This window comes from Stigmatopora argus, chromosome 6 (genome assembly GCF_051989625.1).
Source record: "Stigmatopora argus isolate UIUO_Sarg chromosome 6, RoL_Sarg_1.0, whole genome shotgun sequence".
NCBI classification, from domain to species: domain Eukaryota; kingdom Metazoa; phylum Chordata; class Actinopteri; order Syngnathiformes; family Syngnathidae; genus Stigmatopora; species Stigmatopora argus.
In genome coordinates, this window is record NC_135392.1 from 13,459,414 (window position 1) to 13,480,443 (window position 21,030).

The 21,030-nt window shown below is 38.5% G+C and overlaps 3 protein-coding genes across 5 annotated transcripts in view; all 3 read right to left on the minus strand.

The window, feature by feature from the left end:
• Positions 1–8,033, minus strand: part of LOC144075496 (calcium-dependent secretion activator 1-like) — a 55,328-nt gene extending 47,295 nt beyond the window's left edge. Inside the window, exon 1 of the mRNA XM_077602563.1 lies at positions 7,360–8,033. Coding sequence (XP_077458689.1) covers positions 7,360–7,716 — 357 coding nt within the window. The 5' untranslated portion in view covers positions 7,717–8,033. The remainder of the gene's footprint in view (positions 1–7,359) is intronic.
• A 558-nt stretch (positions 8,034–8,591) lies between these two features.
• LOC144075491 (uncharacterized) lies at positions 8,592–11,478 on the minus strand. 2 transcript variants are annotated; one of them, XM_077602556.1, is made up of 4 exons: positions 11,430–11,478; positions 11,057–11,313; positions 10,850–10,967; positions 8,592–9,151 (listed from the first exon to the last, which is right to left on the minus strand). In XM_077602556.1, the coding sequence occupies exons 2-4, from the start codon at positions 11,153–11,155 to the stop codon at positions 8,934–8,936; spliced, it is 435 nt and encodes a 144-aa protein (XP_077458682.1). In that variant the 5' UTR covers positions 11,156–11,313; positions 11,430–11,478; the 3' UTR covers positions 8,592–8,933. The 2 variants fall into 2 exon arrangements, with proteins under 2 accessions (XP_077458682.1, XP_077458683.1); XM_077602557.1 differs by having other exon boundaries at positions 11,057–11,182; positions 11,430–11,477.
• A 476-nt stretch (positions 11,479–11,954) lies between these two features.
• LOC144075471 (receptor-type tyrosine-protein phosphatase gamma-like) overlaps positions 11,955–21,030 on the minus strand; it is a 134,280-nt gene continuing 125,204 nt past the window's right edge. For both annotated transcript variants that reach the window (XM_077602506.1, XM_077602507.1), the window contains exons 24-29: positions 20,069–20,145; positions 19,670–19,798; positions 18,339–18,485; positions 17,517–17,659; positions 16,476–16,611; positions 11,955–15,180 (exon numbers count right to left, since the gene is read on the minus strand). In XM_077602506.1, the coding sequence (XP_077458632.1) occupies positions 15,037–15,180; positions 16,476–16,611; positions 17,517–17,659; positions 18,339–18,485; positions 19,670–19,798; positions 20,069–20,145 (776 nt within the window). In that variant the 3' untranslated portion in view covers positions 11,955–15,036. The remainder of the gene's footprint in view (positions 15,181–16,475; positions 16,612–17,516; positions 17,660–18,338; positions 18,486–19,669; positions 19,799–20,068; positions 20,146–21,030) is intronic.

Consider the following 21,030-nt stretch of genomic DNA (forward strand, 5'->3'; position numbering starts at 1 on the left):
AATTTACTGCATCTTTTGATTAGCTTAGTGTACTGCCTGATGTACATTTTGCAAATAAAATGTTGCTACAGTACAAAATACATATTTTTCAAACTTTTAATTGTTCTAATTCACATGTGTCAAAGTGGCGGCCCGGGGGCCAAATCTGGCCCGCCGCATCATTTTGTGTGGCCCGGGTAAGTAAATCATGAGTGCCAACTTTCTGTTTTAGGATCCAATTAAAATGAAGAGTATAGATGTATGTTAAATTTCCTGATTTTCCCCCTTTTAAATCAATAATTGTAATTTTTTTATCATTTTTTTCTGTTTTTAGTTCAAAAATCATTTTGTAAAATCTAAAAATATATTTAAAAAAAGCTAAAATAAACATTGTTTTAGATCTATAAAAAACTGAATATTTGGGGCTTTTAATCCATTTATTAAAAAAATCTAAATATTATATCTAAAATGGTCCGGCACACATGAAATCGAGTTCACGTTAACGCGGCCCACGAACCAACCCGAGTCTGACACCACTGTTCTAATTGATTCATTTTAATTTTTGCTTTCATTGTTTGACATTATTCTTTTCTTTCTTTTTTGTAGTACGGCATAGATTAGTGCAAGCGTAGTTGTTCCTGAACCCGAAGGTTCAATTCCCTGCCCTGGTGACCACATCTAACTATTCTTGAGAAAGATATTCATGCCATCATTCATTAAAATGATAGCTAGATTTGATCAACCAAATTTCATCTGACTACTCCAACCCCCATTCCCCTAAAGACAACGTAAACTGGATAAATACCATAAAAAAAATCCAATTAATTACATACAGTAGTGAAGGCATCATTTCACTTGGTGTAATTTGACAGCAAAAATCCTCCTTCGTAAATGTGCATTGAAGAATATCCAGTATAAAGTGACTGCTAGGGTGTCCCTTATGCTGGTGGTGACATAACAACAAATGGTTTGGTAATCCCAGATTACACATCAGCAGACCAAGAAAGGATTGAAAGAGTGCTCATCAGAGAAAGAGCTGCTATCGGTAAACAAGGCCTACATATTGAGCCAAGTCAGTCAGCGAGCACTGAAATCTCTAATACTTTGTTCCAAACGATCCAGCACAGACAGTTAAACCAATGAGGTTTCGGCAGAAACAAGAAGCACCTGACTGCAATCCACTCATTGCATTTGCAGGATACCAGATTGGTGAAAAGGTGCCTTCTTGATGGGTTGGAACAAAAACCCCACCCACTGAAGCCCTTTGTGGAATAGTAGGTAGAGGGTCAATGCAGGGACCTTAGTGGTCTGTGAGCTGTGTCCCAATTCAAGGTTTCTAGCCTGGAAAGCCAGGATTTGAAGGCTAGTTACAGTATGTCACAACATTGCGCCAAAGCTTCTTTCGATCCAAATGCACTCTTCAATGCACCCTTCTTTTCAGCCTTTTTGAGCCAAAGTGCCAGACACATTATCACTATCCATTCCACATTACTGTATTCCAAGATGCTATGCCTCGGCGGAGGACCTGACCAACAAAGTCTGCATGTGACCTTTAACATTCTCGTTGTTATGAAATTCTACTGGAAAATATCCTCCTGCTCTCTCTAAAAGCCTCTCTATATGAGATGTTAATTGTACTGCGGCCTCATAGGCAGCAGTGATGAGTATCAGTCTCAATAGATTTGATTGGTATGATGACTCACCCTCGGCCTATAATTATGTTACACTCATTTCCTTGCAAAAGTGGATGTGTGAGAGGGCATCCCACACTCAAGCCTGTTGTGTATGTTCATATGTGCTTGTGTGCTTGAGTAAAAACACAGCAGGCCAACTGACGAGGCTTTCATCACTAGCAGCTTACATGCTGTCTTCATGAATTATGCAGAAATAATAAATTGTTACCACAGTTGGAGACACTAGTGATGGAAATATTTATCTCCACGTCTTTCTTAAAAATAACCTTCCAAATGTCTCCTCTTTCATTTTTATTTCTTTGTTTTTTTGTCTTAAATAATTCACACTAAGTCATGTGTGAAACGAAAAGGTATATATTTTTCATATTATTGTACACACAGGATTAATAATCCTTTAATTGCATAGCCACTTTACAGTATAGTGGTGAAGCAAGTGCTACTCCAATGCGAACTGAAATTTCTGTTATCTGGCAACTGCAGGTGAACTTTTGTAGATTGAACAGGTTGAACAAAGGAAATGTACAAAAATTGAAAGCACAATAAAACTTATTTCCACTTGTAAAATCTATACTTGTAAAATCTATACTTCGTATACTGGAAAACTGACAATTGAAAACGTGAGAAATGTGTCAGTAAGATATTTTTTAAAGAATAGATAAATACAAAAGGCGGCCCACCGGCTGAGTGGTTAGCACGTCGGCCTCACAGCCCTGGGGTCCTTGTTTCAAATCCAGGTCAGTCCACCTGTGTGGAGTTTGCATGTTCTCCACGGGCCTGCGTGGGTTTCCTCCAGGTTCTACGGTTTCCTCCCACATTCCAAAAGCATGCATGGTAGGCTGATTTGACACTCTAAATTGCCCCTAAGTATGGGTGTGAGTGTGCATGGTTGTCCGTATTGTTGTGCCCTGCGATCGGCTGGCTACCGATTCAGTGTCCCCCGCCTCTGGCCCAGTCAGCTGGGATAGGCTCCAGCACCCCCCATGGCCCCAATGAGGATAAAGCGGTTCGGAAAATGAATGAAGGAAAGAAAATGAATAAATTCAAAAGATGTTCCTATTCTTTCAATTTGATTATATGGGTGAGCAGGCACTCCATGGAGCCACGTGTCCCCATTAAGGTAAAGGTCTAGCCATTGCACTCGTGCAGCAAATTGTAAAACGATCATCATGGGCATGGTTTAGCTTTATTCTTCTATTTCATTTCAAACAGTAAGTAGCTGAAGGAGAAGTGAAACAAATCGACATCCTAGTGTCATTCATCAACCAGAAGCAACAGAATTGAGAAAGAGCATCATGTTCACAAATCATAACTCAGTATTTCCATAACAACACATCATTAGTCACAGATAAGAGAATACAATAAAGCCACCATCAGTCACTGATAGTACATAATACAAAACAGTCTTTGTATATTTGCCAGTTGTCACCTCATCTAAATTGTTCAATTAATAGTATACTATATCTTTATGAATAGTCCAGTATTTGAACAGCGACAATTTAACACAATATGACTTTACTGTAATCAGAGTTAGATCGTAGAGTTCCAATTTTAACTTTCAAAGGAAAAGTTTTTGTCATAGACCTAAAAAGAATGGAGAATGAAGACAACTACCAGTACCTCCTTGTTTTGTTTGAATGACATTGGAATAGATGATTTTTTCTTATGTTATAGTATCCAGAAGGGCCCACCTGGCACCAAGTGTTTATTATTGTGCATGTTTAAGGAAGAAACAAGACAAAAGAGATGTGGCTGTTTGCATGAGATTTACTGTTGTGTTAGAGAAAAAGACTGATTATGTTTCTTTGTTAATGGTCCCACTGAGGAATACAAATACTCTTGGGCCTGATTAGAAAAGAAACGAGCCATGAATAAAATTGAAGTAAAAGTATCTCAAGAGAAATATAATACAAATCCTTTTTCTCCAGGAAAGAACAGTTTTAACAACTGACACACACACAAAATAGCGATTATGTATTCAAATGTAATCTAAAAATACTAGCCAAGTAATAGACAAGGCAAACCTAAAATTCAGAAACTTATTTTATTCTGGTGTGCATCACATGTAAATGGCTAGATTGGTATGTTAGCTTTTGGTCAAATATTAGATGCTCTAAAATTGTGGAGCATTTTATTATGGTCTTATTTTTACTACTTTTGAACACAATGAAGCACTCATCAATAGTGTTAGGTCAACAAAATACACACACACAAACTCACAGTAAAGAAACCTATTAAAATAAATAGCCATATTTTTTTTTATCTCTTTGGCAAACAGCATCTCGGGCCAAGCAGTACCACCCACTCCCCAGCTGACTGGATAATGTGTTTTATAAGGCTTCTGTACGAGTGTGATCTTAAAACAAAATGTCAAATGGTTCTTTCATTCTTTGTCCACCCCAACAAAACCTCCTGTACAGAGTCCCCACAGCGACTTGCAACAAAAGTATAATTATTTTTCCTTTTTATTTTCTTACATTAGAATGTTACTTTTAAAATATAAAACGCAAGAAACACGACACACAGCACGCAATCACGCGCCTGTCAAAGTACAAAAACAGATTTGTGAGGCAGTTATGATACGACAAAGCATTCAGATATCGATTTACCATGCACAAAATTATTTTATGGTAATTTGCAATGGAAATTGATATGTCACAGTAAAAAAAGGAATGAGAGGGTGGAGTCTTTGAGTTAATAGTTGTCAGAAACCAATTTCTTAGCTGAAATCTTCTTGCATTTTTGTTTTGTTTTTATTTTTTGGCAATTTGTATGGCTTTGAATGCTGCCCTCTAATAAATAAATCTAAAGACAATGTAAAGAGTTTATTGTTTTAACATCTTTCTTTTGATATTACAAGCTTTTTGCAACATCTTAACATAAAATTGTCTGCCAATATTAATAATCCACACTGACCTACATCCAGCTTTAAACCCTCCACTATGTAACACAAGCAAAATTAGCAATAATATTTGCTTCTAATAATACAACTACTACCATATTAATTTGCTAATTCCCCTCAGCTTGTTGCAGAGCATTTGTTTTCTTGCTCACAGTCAGGATATTTTCATCGTCTTGCTCTTCTCAGGTAATAGCTGAATACTCTCCTTTCCATATTATGATTCAATAAATTCACTATATATTTTATATTTTATCCGCTTGTCCCGATTATCTCACTATTGCATTATACTTGCTCTTCCTATATCTTCACGTTTTCTTATGATTCGAATGTACCGTATTTTGCCGTTTAATATACCCGGCTTTATTAAATGATTTTTGCTTTTTTGAGCCTCCCATTTGTGCGCCATTTAATATATCCCTCAGCAACTCAGCTTTTTTGACAAGATTTGTATGGTGTTCATGGGGGCTTAATTATAGATACTTGAGTTCAAGTTCATTAAAATTCCAAGTCAGACTTTATTCAGCACTAAGTAGTTTTAACCTGAGCAGTAAGTAGTTTTAGTCTGCAAAACGTTGATGCACCCCGTCACGGCATAAAGAGTGCCTAGTGGATCGTATCTTACCGTTTGTGCGCCATTTAATGTACCCCTGCCGTTTAATATACCCAGGTATATTAGGGGGGGGGGGGGGGGGGGGGGGGTTATATTAAACAGCAAAATATGGTACTGTTTTTACATAGTACACTTTAGCGGTCGGATTGAGAAACCATATTGCTGCCTGAAATGACAGGGTAAATTTAAGGCGACTGTTTGGCAACTGTCAGGAAACACTTGCTATTTTGATGTTATTTACCTTTAAACAAATAAAATAATAATTGTCCCACTAAATAGTTCATCACTCATGCAAGACAAAGACTAGTACCATTGCTAAAAGTATCATTATTCAGTACCAGGGATCTAAGTACTTGATCTGACAAAAAAGTGCTATCCGTGTAATAGTAGAGGAGCTTAGTAGTAGTGCACGTCTGTTTAAAAAATAAATAAATAAATAATAAAATAAAAAAGTATCTTGGAATGGCAGAATGTTTTCAATGCAAACCATATATATTGCTGCAATGTTTTAACGCCTTAGGTAGGTAGAGCAAAGAAGCTGTTTCTCCCTACAAAAGGGTATGCACAACAGCCTAGGAGAAAAAAAACACTGTCGCTTCATTCATCTGTATTTAAATGAGAGGCAAGACCAACTACATGAATGGGAAGAACATGAAAACACCTCTACTCTCAGGTCACATTTAGTTGCTTATTTGCATCTCCACTAGATACAGTAATCCCTCGAATATTGCGGTTAATGTAGACCAGACATGGCGAAGAAGTGAATTCGCAATAAGTGAAGTCGCGATAATCGAGGGAAGACTGTACCTTGACATACGAGCTTAATGCGTTCCGGGACCGAGCTCGTATGTCAAATCAACTTTTCCCATAGAAATGAACTAAATACAAATTCATTCGTTCCCACCCTCTGAAAAAAAACACCAAAACAGGATATTACAATGGAAAACATCTTTCCATTGGTTCCGTCTCCCGACCTACATACAAAGTAACAAATACCCATCTAGTGATTATGATCTTCAATACTAAAATGTGACATTACTCAGTAAACGAGAGAGAGAGAGAGAGCGAAAGGACAGGAGAGACGGACATGCTTGTAACATAACATAAACTTTAAATTTTACTTAAATAACAGAGGCAAAGATATTAATGCATTCCACCGCGGCTTTCGAAGGCGGAACTTCCTGCTTCTCCATGAGTCAGAACCCTGGTGTTTGTTTTGTCCATTTTTTTTTTAAATTATCGAACCAGCCACGACTTGCTTTGAAAGGTTTTGCTGGCGTCTTTTTCAGTCCATGAACATTTCGGTGGCTTTTTCGCTGATTATCGACTCGGTCACGCTATCTCCAGTAAAAAAAAAAAAGCAACCTGTATGCCCAATGCTCATAGATATCTTTACGCGAGGGAGATGCGGCGAGAAAGACTGCGCTGTTATCATAAGCAGCCTCTTGCGGACTCAGCCACCGGGCTGTCTCGTATGCTCATATCTCAAGGCAAATATTTGCTCGGAATTTTCCTTGTATCTCAAATTTCTTGTATGTCTAGGTCAGTGGTTCTTAACCTGGGTTCTGCCCCGCTTGACTATCACGTGACATTGCTTGGTCAATCAGTGCTACTAGGAATTTATATATCTTGAAATTTAAAATAAAATATCACATTTTATTTTACACTAAAGTAGGGTTCCTGTGAATGCGCGTATGAAACTGGCAGCTCCGACAAGGTTAAGAACCACTGGTATAGGTATTACTGTAGTTTGTTTTAATCCTGAAAGTGGATGTATGCACTGTTTAATATGTATGCATGCATGTAATAGTATTTTGGGACACTGTTTACTTTTTCCCTTTATCACATTGGTTACTAGATGGAAATGAGACTTTGCAAATGAGGAGCCACAGCAAAGCCAAGGCTTTGCTTCCCTCAATTACTGTCAAGCAACGACAGCTCCACACAAAAATCACGATTTACTCAATCGGTGTGCAGCATCAATATGCAACCTTTGAGTGCTTCCAGAACACACACAAAAATGGTGCGATTGCACATGCTGCTTATTCGAACAAAGGGTGGATCTGCAGCCGCACCTGCGGAAGCAACAGTTGTCCACAAACGAGATGTAAGCGATGCACATTCAAAAGGGCTTTTGAGGAGTGGCGCTTTTGCTTTTTTTCCCCACTTGATCTTACCTTCTGTTGCCTTCTGGCCATGTCAGTGGGTTGCTTTGCGTTAAACGGATACGCGATGCAACGCATCACAAACACATACAGCTGGAGTCTCTTTTTCCTCTCCTCTTCTTCTCTCTGCATCTTTTCGATATCCTCCTTCTCCTTGTCGCTCCCCACCGACGGGCTGGGGCTCGAGGCTCGGCCGCAGCTGCTCGCTCGGCCCCGGGGCTGAAGCCCCCCTGAACCACCGTGACCGTCGCTGTCTCGGTTCGGGGACGGCCGTGCTCCTTTGACGCTCTTCGGGGCGGCCGCCACCTCTTTCCGGTCCACCTCTGGGATTTCATCCCCTTCCTCCTCGCTGGAAGACGGATCGAGCATGCTGCCGAGTGCTGGACGGAGGCGACACCTGCTACAACGGTAGGCTACAACTCCTCCACTCCCTAAACAGGAGTGCGCTTCACAGATTTCAGAGGAGGTGGGGGGAGAAAAGGTGGGGGTGATTCCCCCCCGAGGAGAAAAAAAATGTTGAAATTGCCGAAAAAATACTCTGGGGGGAAAAAAACTACGTTACTCAATCACACGTTGCAAAAAAACCCCAAAAGGTTTAGGTTCTTGGAGATGTCAATCAGTCGCACACGCAAGAAATTCGTGAGGAGAGACGACATTCGGGGGAGGGGTCGCACAACGCAATGAGAAAGCAGGAAGATATCGCCCATGATTAACGCTGGAGGAAAAGGCAGGGCAGGGGCTTGGAGATGACCATGTTGCTGAAAGACGCTGTTCTGGGGTCAGTTTGACCGCCGAGCGACACAATGGCTACCTGATGATACATTATGATTATACTATGTGGGGAAGTCCGCTTCAGATGGCAAGAGGACGTGCAGATGATGTGTTTGGGAATGCACACACTTGACCTGGCCACCAGCCATTGTATTCTGTCAGGTTTCAAAACTGTGTTATCTTAAAGGAGTTTGTCAAATTATGAGTTTTATTTGGTTTCTGAATAACAACTTTTATTTTTCTAATTGAAATAGTATACATTCATTACACCTTACTCATCAAGAGAGTAGTAGTTGGAACTTCAGGTTTATAATGTTTGGAGTAAATGCTAGAGAACCCACACTTTGATTTATAGGTTAGTTTATTGTTATCTGGAACAAAGAGGAGTTGGGTATCAACATCGCACATCTGTTGTACACAAGCTTAATATTCCACTGTGCATCAAAAGTAAACAATACATCAAATCTGTGACATTAGACTTATTATCCCACACAATTCTTTGTAGAATTGTCCTACAACTTTCTCAAAGGAGACGAAGTTGTCCGTCTTTGTATTGGGTAATTGTGCAGCTAACTACTGTATCACACAAAACAGGTAAAAGCACTTCTTTCTGGCCCTGGTAAAATGCTGGAATCCCATAGCAGGAGATAGGGACAAATCTGGTTTTGGGTGTTGGTCACTAGATATTCCATATAGTTTAATATATAGATCAGGGTTGGGCAAATTATTCCACAAAGGGCCACAGTGGGTGCAGGTTTTCATTCCAACCCATAAGGAGGACACCTTTTCACCAATCTGGTGTCCTATAAGTGCAATCAGTGGATTGCAGTCAGGTGCTTCTTGTTTTCTGTAGAAATCTCATTGGTTAAAGTGACTTTTGCTGGATCAGTTGTAACAAAAACAAGGACCAGTTTGCCCACTGCTGGTCTGGATTTTGGCTGAGGAGGCCGGCCATGGTTCTTCACCGTTGCATGTTGCTGATTAGTTCCTTTGGGTAAGGTTCCAGGGGAATATGTCAGATGGGGTCCTTTGCCTAGGAGGAAGGGCTCCCAGATTCAAATGGAATTTTCAACAGATGCCCAATACCCCACCTGAAGGACTATAACATCACAGTAATTTAGCTTGCAAAAATAAATAAAAATAAAAGTTCCTCAGTTTTGGCAGTAATGGCAAGCACATCAGACTTGACTTTCATCATGTACAAGATAGATAGTTAGTATGGTCTTCTGTGGTTTTAATTGAATTTCCACTCCAGTCAAATCTGCACCAACATATCACAGCACGTGAGGGGAGACTTTTTGATATCTCATGAAGAAGAGCATGTGCAAATCTTTTCTACACTCCTGGGAGTTTTTGAAGGTGTTAGGCGTCTTTTTCTTCTTCTGACAAAGCGGCTGCTGTGTGGGGAATTGACGGCACCTTTTTCAGCGCACTAAAATTTATTTTGCAAGACATGATAAGTAACCAAATCCCTTGAGCATAACTTAAAGATCAAAAAGTAGATTTTCCAATACACAATCATGTTACTCACAACACCTGGGTTAATAAACTGCATAGAAGGTAAGTGTTCTCATTCGTACTTGACAATAGGATGAATAGTGATACAGACTAACCCACATGTGTCAAAGTGGCGGCCCGGGGGCCAAATCTGGCCCACCGCATGATTTTGTGTGGCCCGGGAAAGTAAATCATGAGTGCCGACTTTCTGTTTTAGGATCAAATTAAAATGAAGAGTATAGATGTATATTAAATTTCCTGATTTCCCCCCTTTTAAATCAGTAATTGTAATTTTTAAATCATTTTTTACTGTGTTTTTAGTTCAAAAATCATTTTGTAAAATCTAAAAATATATATAAAAAGCTAAAATAAACATTGTTTTAGATTTATAAAAAATGAATATTCAGGGTTTTTAATCCAGTTCCTTTAATCCATTTATATAAAAAAATATCTAAATATTATATCTAAAATGGTCCGGCCCACGTGAAATCAAGTTGACGTTAAAGCAGCCCGCGAACCAACCCGAGTCTGACACCCTTGGACTAACCCAATCCACATACCCAATCATGTGAAGTGACAATTTACAATCATTCAAAAAATGTGAGGTGGCTTGGGCAATCTTTTGTGTCCATGACAATAGATCAATGATGTTCTGAACTAATCTCACTAACCACTTAAATCAATAAACACAGAAATAATAAGTGCATTATTTTGATTGCCATTGGTCTTTGAACAGTTGTTTGGATGATGATGAATGAAAACAAAGTGAAAAATATTGCTGTAGCATATGAAGCTATACATCGTAAAAATGATTAAAAAAACGTTGTATATTGACATTTTACACGTATGTATCGTCATTTACCCAATAAATAGACCAGGTCCTGTAATCAGGAATTTGGCCAGCAGAGGGTGCCATATTTGCGCTGACTCGCTACATTGACAAGGCGTTACTGACATACCACCCATCTGCTTCAAGGTGTCTCAAATTCCATTCAATAATTAGCTTCCCAACCATTTCCAGGTGAGGAATGCTTGCGAGGCACAGCAACACAATGTTACAATATACATAATTAAATTAATTGCATTTATTAAAAGTCTCGAAAGGACAATGTACTTTTATATACATATATAGGAGTTTCGCACATAATTGCCAGTGTCGAGATGCAACACAAAGCATGGTGGCTCATAACACATACAAAATGTAAACATTTCATAAATTGATGAAGCGTTTTACCTGTAGCAAATTTGTTCCTTAGATGAGCGACTTCAGAATGATTTATTTGCTGCTCCCTTTGGAACTTCAATGTCTCTCTATGAATTTCCATTTGCTCAAACAGTGCCATATCTTCAAACTAAAAGCAAAAATTGAAAGCCTTCCATTAAGTGCTAGTACACTTCAAGTAAACAAGTTGACCAATTGTAATAACTGGATTAAACGTACTATAACGGACTGGGGATGAATCGTTACTCTTTCCAAACATTGCATCCCATACAACCAAGCGCACTTCTCTTTTCGGCGTTTCCCAAATACTACAGTCATGTGTCCGTACTTCTTTTCTTGCTAAACCTGCTCAGAAATGAAACACCGCCATCAAGTGGACAAACAATGAAACTACAACGCCGTTTTGCCTTTCTTAGTCGGCTTTATGGCAGTTCCTGATGAATTGATCTCTTCACATTGTTGGACGACAAAAAGTACTATAAATAAAAGGAGTAATACATTTAAAATATTACTAACCGTATGTAAATTTTGTTTTAAAAATAATACTTTCATTAATTTCATTTAAAAGGAATATATAAACACATATGCTCACTTCTGTGTATTGCAGGGGTGTCCAAACTATTCCACAAAGGGCCACAATGGGTGCGGGTTTTCATTCCAAGGCATCAAGAGGACACCTTTTCACCAATCTGGTGTCCTACAAGTGCAATCAGTGGATTGCAGTCAGGTGCTTCTTGTTATCTGCAGAAATCTCATTGGTCAAAGTGTCTGTGCTGGATTGGTTGGAACAAAAACCTGAACCCACAGCGGCCCTCGTGGACCGGTTTGGCCACCCCTGGTCTATTGTCAAGATCACATAGGCAAATAAGAGGCTATCATTCTGAAAAGCATATCATCCAATCAGAATTGTCATATCAATTGGTTTGGTTTGTGATGAGTTGGAGCCTGCTCCAACAAGCACATTTTTTTTTTCATATGTTTAGTTAGATCAAATATGTATTTGCAATGGTACACGAATACCCTTCACCACTAGTGACTGATCTATAGTTGATCAATTCTGCTGTCAGGTGAGCAAAGTAGGGGAGGAGTTTGAGCGTCAATAATTAAAATAAAAAACTCCAGAACATATTTTATTGTATGCAATACAATTTATACATATTAAATAACACTAGTAGAATGAGGTTCATATACCTATTAATAAAAAGAACAACAAAATATGTCTTAATATCACAATTACTGATTTTATATGAATGGTGTGAAGTTGGAAAGTGGCATATAATAGTAATTACCAAAATCTGGGAAAAAAAACCAATCACTTGTACTCAGAAGTGGCGTGTATATCAAATAAAACAGTTTGTCCGAAAGCCACCAACACTTTGTACACATTATTAAGTAAATTTAAAATTACTGCAGTCAAGAAAAAGCAAGTGCTGCCACAAGCCAATGTGTAAACAAAACAAAAATAAATAATAATGACCAAGCATTTCCTCTGTTCCCATCAACGATTCTCCAGTTTGGGTGCAGTTAGAGGCAGCAAAATATATACAGTTTTTATTCACAGTACAGCTGTGTGTGCGCTTTTGAGACATCACTATGCTCTCCAAAGAAATGAGACATCATTTTATCTTGCAGAAACCCTTCCATGAATGAGGAACATGTCTCAAAGTAGAATGTGAAATTTCATATATGCGGCAACACACTTATAAACTCAGTTAAAGGTAATTAAAGCATGGGTGACTTGAGTATATGCTAATCACACAAACTTCAAATAGTTCCAAAGTGATTCATCAAATATACTTGTCATTCATGGCACAAAGGTTAATGATACAAATGTATACATTTCAGTTCCATTTCAATTTCAACCCCGCGTATTTAAGCTTTATTTGAGTAGCTAATGTGGCTTAGCTAGTGAACCAGAGTAGTAAAATACACACTAACTGAGTTTAAGATCCTTCTCATAGGTGTGAATTACACAGTGCTTTTGTGTTGGTTTTAAATCATACAAGAGAAAAATGAGTAAAAAACATTCGGGAACGTTAACTCGAAAATCAAAATACAGTTGTCACCTCATTGTTTATCACCTTCTGTGGTTTGTGCTGTGTTTAAGAATCATTCAAAATAAAAGAAATAAATTGATTTCTCAGTCTCAATCACAAAACTACCACAAATCTCTGGGGAAGTCAAAGGCTCTTGGGTCACGCATGAATTTCAAAATGTTTTTTTTTTTTTTTTTGCCCCTCAACAGAAGTAACACCACCACAAATTTGGAGGTGGTACGTATGAAAACTACAGAGTTTGAAAGAACTATACATAGATTACATATTTTGACTGGTTAGCCTCCTCACACCAAAATAAACAAATTAAAAAAAGAAAACTTTGTGAACTATTAAACATTCAAACGGGTGAGAGAATTCTGGCAAATAAAACTGAATTTCGTTTGGGCCTTTAATGATTAATGAAAGTCAGATCAAACCTCTATGTGAAATACAACTGTTATTTTGAGTACTTACGGCTTTAGCAATAAATAAATAAATTAAAAAAAATAGACGTGGTGGATCCCGTATAAATTACTTAATCTCTTGTTATTGGACTACTGTACAAAGGGAGAGTTCTTAGTTTTTGAGTTCCTTTTGAATAGATAGGTAATTGCTTTAGTGTGACTAAACTACACTAATGCAGTAAAGTCGATATTACACTAAACCTGTATGGAGAACACACACTTTAATAATAACACCAAAAACAGCGACTAAGCGTTGTGGAAATAGGCCAACTGCAACCCCGTAACATTGTCGGTAATTCGAGGTCATGGCACGGAATAAGGCCAACAAAATTTCTCCCAAAAATTAAGATTGAGAATCATTTATCAAAAAAAAAAGAGAGAAAATAATCCATTTTGTTTGTTTCTCTTTTGGCTCACGTGGCAATGAAGTGACACAGACATCAAGATAATTGGTTAAAAGAAAATGAATTAACTACATCTGGTTTGTAACAAGAGAAAAGAAAGGAGGTCAGTTGATCAATAACAATTAACGCTGAGAATCACACCCTGTTTTGGTTTTCTTCAACCTGTTGCATAGAACTTGTCGAGTATTATATTTCCTTGCATATCATAGAAAGTTTATTCTATAGCAAGCCTTTATCATACACTCATCACCATTGAGAGTCTAAAAACAGTGTCCTTAATGCATGCTTTAGCAGAAGGGTTTCCATGAGATGAGAATTAGCAGTAGTAAGCGTTGGTGAAGTGTGACAATTTAGCAGCATACACATAAAAAAAAATAAAAAAATAAAAAGCAGAAGGGCGGGATAGCGGCTGTGAATACTGTTGACTATTATGAGAGTTAAAATAAGCCAGCCCGCAGTGGGTGGTCACAAATAACTTGTTAAAAAGAGTGATGATAATATATGCATTAACGCATACATAATGTTTCCATATGTACAAAATTAGAGGTTGACTTACAAAAAGATTTCAAGTTCACAGTTGTAACACCACTCCTCACTACTCTGTTTTTGGATAAGCTCACAAAACAACAAAATAAGAACATAACGGAACAGGACAAAGCAGAAATCAACACCCAAAAAACCCAGACTTTGAAAACATGAGCTCAGTGGTGAGAAGTATCGTTTCTAGTGATAATGGTTTGCTCAAGCAATCGGTCAGAAAAGCAGGAACGGAAAATGTGATTGCAGTTGAACATCAGCTGCTGAGGTGAGCTTGACCTCCTTTAGTTGATTTGAATCCACTGGAAAGTGTCAAACAGAGCAATGTCTTTCGAAGAAACGAGAAGGTGGCTGAGCGGAGAACAAGGTTGAGGAATGTCAAAACAATCAACTTGCGCAAGCCACATGTCTGGACTTCAGCGTAGGCAGGTAACATTGACATTATATAGTGCAAACAAGAATCGACTGTGTAATGTATCTCTTTGCCCACCAACGCAACAGCGTTAAACTTAAAAATGCAGGTGTAAACCAGTCAATTAGAGGACATAAAGACCAAAAAATAAATATCAAATGTTTTTTATATCATTGTAAAAAAGTAATCCGATCATTTTAACCAACAGTCTGGCAAAAAAGGCCTCAAAAAGTCTAACAATTGTTCTTTGACGGCTTAAAAAGTTAAATGACTCCTTCGAGTGCGCCAGGAGTCAAAGGGGTGCAGGTTGCTTGGAGACACAATATCATCCGTCCAGTTGTGGTCCTCACACAAGTGATTCTTGACTTTCTGCCTTGTCTGACTGATCTGACAAGGATTCCAAGGTCCGGTTATTGTCCAAAGGCCCAAAGTTGCTCTCCTTGGTGTGAACAAGGCTGAGGAGGGCTTCATATAGGTACTGATACTGATCCTGGCAAGCAGTTGAAAAAACAAATTTGGGAGTTACCAAGACAGTGAATGAAAGGACGCAGAGGAGAACATCTTGGAACAAATTACCTCTACTTATGAAATTAATTTGTTCCAGAACTTTTTTAATAACTTGAAAATTTCGTAAGTAGAGGTGTACGTTATATGCAAATTCTCTAATTCATTCCACGGTCCTCACACAACTACCAACTAAACCGTTTAAAATTGGTCAGTGTCCCAATTTTGTATGAAAGGTGTGAGGAAACACAAAAATAAGAGAAAATTATAAGGAAGTGATTTATTAATGTCTTAAAATAAATAAAGCATATGATTGCTACTGTCACAATGAAATTTCCCGAATATGGGATGAATAAAGTTATCCAATCCAATCCAAAAAAGGTGGCCTGCACCGCTGAAATAGTTCCCTCCGTGACCGTTACAATGGGAGATATAATACCCACGTTTGTCTGCCAGATGGCGGCAAGAGCCTGTTCTACCATGGCCGAAAGCCGTACACTTTGTAGTACTACATTTTAGACTTTTACGTGTGCCCCATGTGTGTGTGTGTGTGAAAATATCTGTTGCGTTGCATTTGTACAGTTTTTAATCGCTTAATAAGAGGAATTGCAATCATTAATAAGGGGAGCATTTAGCTGAGGTGGACAGGTATGTAAGAGAAAATATTGAAACATGAATAGTGGTTGTTGTGAGACAGCCAATTGAATTGAATTGAATGCTTTTATTGTCATTTTATGAGATGAAATGAGAGCCCAGTAAAGCGTAGCGATGTTCTAAACTGAGAATCAATACATCCGCGACAATATTTTCAAAATGAAATAACGGATAAGGACATTTTTTGTATCTCAAGTCACTGATTTGCATATAAAAACCTGAAAATTTCGTACCTAGATGCATTCGTAAGTAGAGGTATGACTGTATTAACAACATAGAACAAAGCCAAAATTCCTCCGAAAGATTTTGACAATTGCACATAAAACTAACTCAGAGCAATGATAAAAAGGGAAATTTTTGAGAATGACTTTGCTGACCAAATCATTTTGATCTGTTTCAAATGGGAAATGGAAAGCTTAAGGGCACATAAAACATTCCCAGTGCACATGACTGTAAAAAGAGAGACATCATACCATTGACTTTGTGGGCAGTTAGGTTTCATTATGACTGCCCATTTAAATAAAAAGTTGAGCATTACTTCTTTTATGCTCCCACACAAATGGATGGATTCTACCAGTACTGCCTACTGACAGTGTGTCACTTAAACTACCAGAGGGCCAGACTCACCATGTCTGTAAAGACTCCTGGCCTCATCAGGTTGATCATCTTGACAACTTGATAAACATCGACAGCCCCCTCACTTTCCAGTTGCTGAGAAAGTGTGGTGAGGGCACACAGCAAACCTGCTGATACTGCTCCAAACCTAATAACCAATCACAAAAGTAGAAGTAAGTGTCGTCTGCACAGTACTTTCATATATCTTCAGACATTAAGGGAAAGAACATGGAGGGCATGAACTTTTCAAAGAGCATTTTGCAGGAGAAAGGATATGAGAAGATTGTGTTTTTTATTATTTTTTATTGGACAATGAAATGAAAATACTTTGACATAGTTTTAAAGCTTTAAAATTAATCGTGGCATGTCTCATGAAGAGTTCGAGGTAAATGCAACTTTAGGTACCCTCTGTTGACGTTTATTGAGGATTTCAATGCATTAACGGGTCCGTTTTCTCAGATTATAAAGATTTTATTAGTGAGTGAAACCACATGAGCTGACAGCTGAGGCTGACGTGAGGCTCCCTTGAGAAAAGCAGGTAGCCTTCATCATGGGATAGCTTTCATCCTCCATTAGCTGCACTGTCAGGCAAGTGGCAGAGAGGAATGCTAACAGCTCAAGCCTGGCTGAATAATGAGCATGTAGTCAATTACATTGAGCTTTAACTGACAATTGTGAGAAAAGTACAAGCTAACTGCACCAAAAACACTAGATGAAGCATCAATCCAGTTATTTATTTTCTTCAAGGTGCAAAATTCCCTACATCATTGTAACAAGCAAATATATACGAGCAGAGTGTTCAAGAACATCAATGCTATAGACAACTTCATTACCACTAATTGAGCACTTTGCTTGCGTACCGGCAAGGAGAAAATATAGGACTGTCACTCATTCATATAAAGGCTTTGTACATTTCTTTTTAGGTTGTTGTCAACAGCGCCTGAGAGTTCAAATGAGCTGTTTTAAAAAACATGCCAAGCTGGTGTTGTATTTAAAATTTCAAAATGTAGACATCTACTGGTCACCTCCAATTTATTTATGTGTTAGACTTACTCATCATGGATGATGGTTGGTCCGTCCCGGATGGCTGCCTCTTCCTTGACGATGTCGATAAGGTCAAAGGTGTTGCTGATGGGCAAGTCGAGATTTGGCCACTTGGGGCACTGAAAGTGACGCACCTCTAATACGTAATCATCCTGGTAGCATATCGTGTCCAAAAAGAGAAGGAAATGTATTAATGGAATGAACAAAATATCTACATTTTCCTTCACAACAAAAGGAACAAGGCGCAACTAGCTTGTATTAAATCTTCTGTCTTCCGTTTTTAGTACTACTAATATCGTCATACAAAAGTCAAGTTAAAGTAAAAATTCATTTGTAAATGAGATTGTCTTATAGTAGATTTGCACCCAATTCAGCTGTTCAGTTTATTAGCGAGAAAGTACAGTAATACCTCGATTATCGCGGTTAATGGGGGTCGGACGCCCCCGCGAAAAGTGAAAATCCGCAAAGTAGGAAAAAATGTTTTGTTGCGGGCAGACGCAGGCTCGATTCCCGCAGGTGGCGGTATAATTGGGAGTGAGGATGGTCGTTTGTCTCTCCATGACTGACTGGTGACCAGTCTAGGGCGTAGTCTGCCTTTCGCCCGAAGACAGCTGGGTTATGCTCCAGCAAGCCCCACAACCCTTTCGAGGATGGGCGGTATAGAAGATGAATGAATGAATTAAAAAAAAAAAAATGTAAAAAAAAATCCCCAGGAAAAAATCTGCGATGTAGTGAAGCAGCGATAACCGAAGCGCGAAGTAGTGAGGTTTCTCTGTACTGCCACCAAGAATGTCTAAAGCACCCACACACGCAAACAGAAACGGAAGCAACCTGTGTAGCTTCCAGGATGAAGTCATGGATGTTGATCTGCTCCAAACTGGACAAGCAGAGTTTGTCCTGACTGATGAGGGTGACAGTAAAGGCTCCGCAGTTCATGGCCTCCTCCATACCTGGCCAGTAAACAAACTCATCTTCTGCCTGGAGGAGAAATATATACTGGGTACTTCACATTTAATACAATAAATGGAATAATTTACTTCAATAATGGTTAGAGCTCATGAGGTTAAAAGTTGTAAAGGTTATCAAGGTCGAAGACTCCATACGCCGTTCTTTTAATACAGGTCGCAGGCAATCAAGTCCATGAAGCCAAACAATTTCCAGTTCAAGTAACATAAAAATAAGTAATATAACAACTTTAAACATTTTTTTCTCCTCAGAATATTAATTTATTTTTAATACTACTTCAACCTACTAATTTTATGTCAAACACAGTTTTATGGCCTCATAGACCTTACATCCCAAAAAGCTTTGTCAGCAATAGTTCCCACAGCCTCCCATACTTCTTGTCCTGCTACCTCTCAGCAGTAATGCTAAGAATATCATTTTCTTTATATTTCGTTTTTATATGATAGTTTTTGGCAGCCCAACAGCCAAGTAGTTAGAGTGTTGGCCTCACAGTTCTGGGGTTGTCAAATGGACTGAGCTGCAACACCCTCTACTGGCTAAGCAGTGCATCCAAAGAAGAGCATTTTCTTCTCTGTCAAATCAGGGGAGAACAAGCAAGCCAATCCTGCCGTTACACAGTAGTTATAATTTTAACTCGCTTAAATATTTTTCAAAATGTGCACTTGCCACTCAGTAATTAGATCTGATGTAGTCCATTCATAAGCACTGCCGTTCTTTTTCCAATGATTAAACAAATCTGTTGTGCTACATGGTATTCCATTCAAATTGTCATACTTTACTCCATGCTGCGTTAAAAAAGAATGACTTCTTTTCTCAACATTTTTCCCATTTTTTGAGGTTGACTGCAAATCATAACATCCGTTTTGTTGTCCTTGTGCACAGTGCATTTGAAACATCCAGTTTGTTCATAGAGGGGGGAAAGCTCAACTCTACCTAGCTGTTGTCATGGACACGTGATCACGTAAACAGCTGACATAATTCCCCCCCCCATCTTAAAATTCCTCAGAAATATGCTTGTGTTTCCTTGACAAGCAATTGCTCTGTCGCAGTCAAGAATATTCAATGCAGCAAGTTCTGTGTTCATCAACAAAAGGCTAAAGGGAAAGCAACTGAAACAGTCTTCATTTGCATAATAAAACACTTACAACACTAGTAATGGTGTGTATGTGTTTGTTTGTATATATAATGCATCATACCAGTCCATGGTTGGCAGGCAGCATGACAATGATTTGCGCATTATGGTCCCAGATCATTCTCCAGAAATCTTTTGTGGTGTGGGGGAGAGGATGCTGGGTGATGATGAATTCATTACTTCGGTAATAACTCTGCAGGAAAAATAACAAAGAGAGAAACTAAAACAAATGCACACATAACAATTTATAAATCTGACTCCGTGATGGCCTATTTCTATAAATGACTTTATAGGCTTCAGACATTTATGAATATTTCAGTGGCATTTTCGAGAAACAATCTATTTTCTCTGCAAAATGTCTCAGTGAAGGGACACATATTTGTTAAGTATGGAATCAGATTGAGGGCATGCATCTAAGTTGGTGTATTGTGTACAAGGAGGGAAAAGAAAAATAAGTACTGACCATGATATAAGAGGCATTAATGTAATCGCTTCCCTTGATGCCAGGCAAAGGTGCTAAACTCACCCTTGCTTGTTCCGCTATTCAAATAGACAGAAATGAAATTGAGTTTAAAATAAATGACAATCATTGGAAGGATACGTAGAATAAAAATATTTGTGAACCCTGGCCTACTCGTGTTACAGATGTACATCTGCACATTCAAAGTCGCAAATGGAATTTGATTGAGAATTGATATGAAAACAGGTTTTGAAAGAGAAACCTCACAATTCAAATCTCCTTTGAGCCATACTTTCATAAAAATGCTCATTTCTGTTTGAACGGCTGAATGATTGGTTGTGATTATTTATACATTTTATATTTTAATTTTCTTTTCTGTTTTAATAATGAACTTGGAGAAATCTTTTTTTATTTATTTATTTATTTTTACTTGTGCAAAACTTGCCTGCACATTCCTGAATTTGGCCATGCTATTTTAGTACGGCACCGGCTAAGCGGGGGCTGCTCCATTCATAGGTTGAACATTCCACTCATCCTCAGATCTAAACTTTGTGCCACTTATACTACTAACTATGATCTCGGTATGCTGAAACCTATCACAGCTAACGTGAGGCACACCTAGAAGAGGTTATCAGCAAATTGTACAAGTAGACAAAAACAATTTCCACTCATATTCACATCTCGTGCACGTTTCCAGCATGTGAGCGGAAACCCGAGTACCCCAGCAAAACCCCCACGCGCATGAAGGTATCATGCAAACACCACATTAAAAACCAGAACGGATCTGAACCCGTGACCTCTGAACTGCGAGGTGGAAGTTCTAACCAGTTTGCTCACCGTTCCTCAATATATTATTCCTCTTGTCTTAGCAACTGGGAGCAACCCGAGGGCCAACAGCTATGTTTGCCTCCTTATAGACCAGCAACACTATGCCGAGTAAGTTGTATTTTGGTTAAGCCTCACTT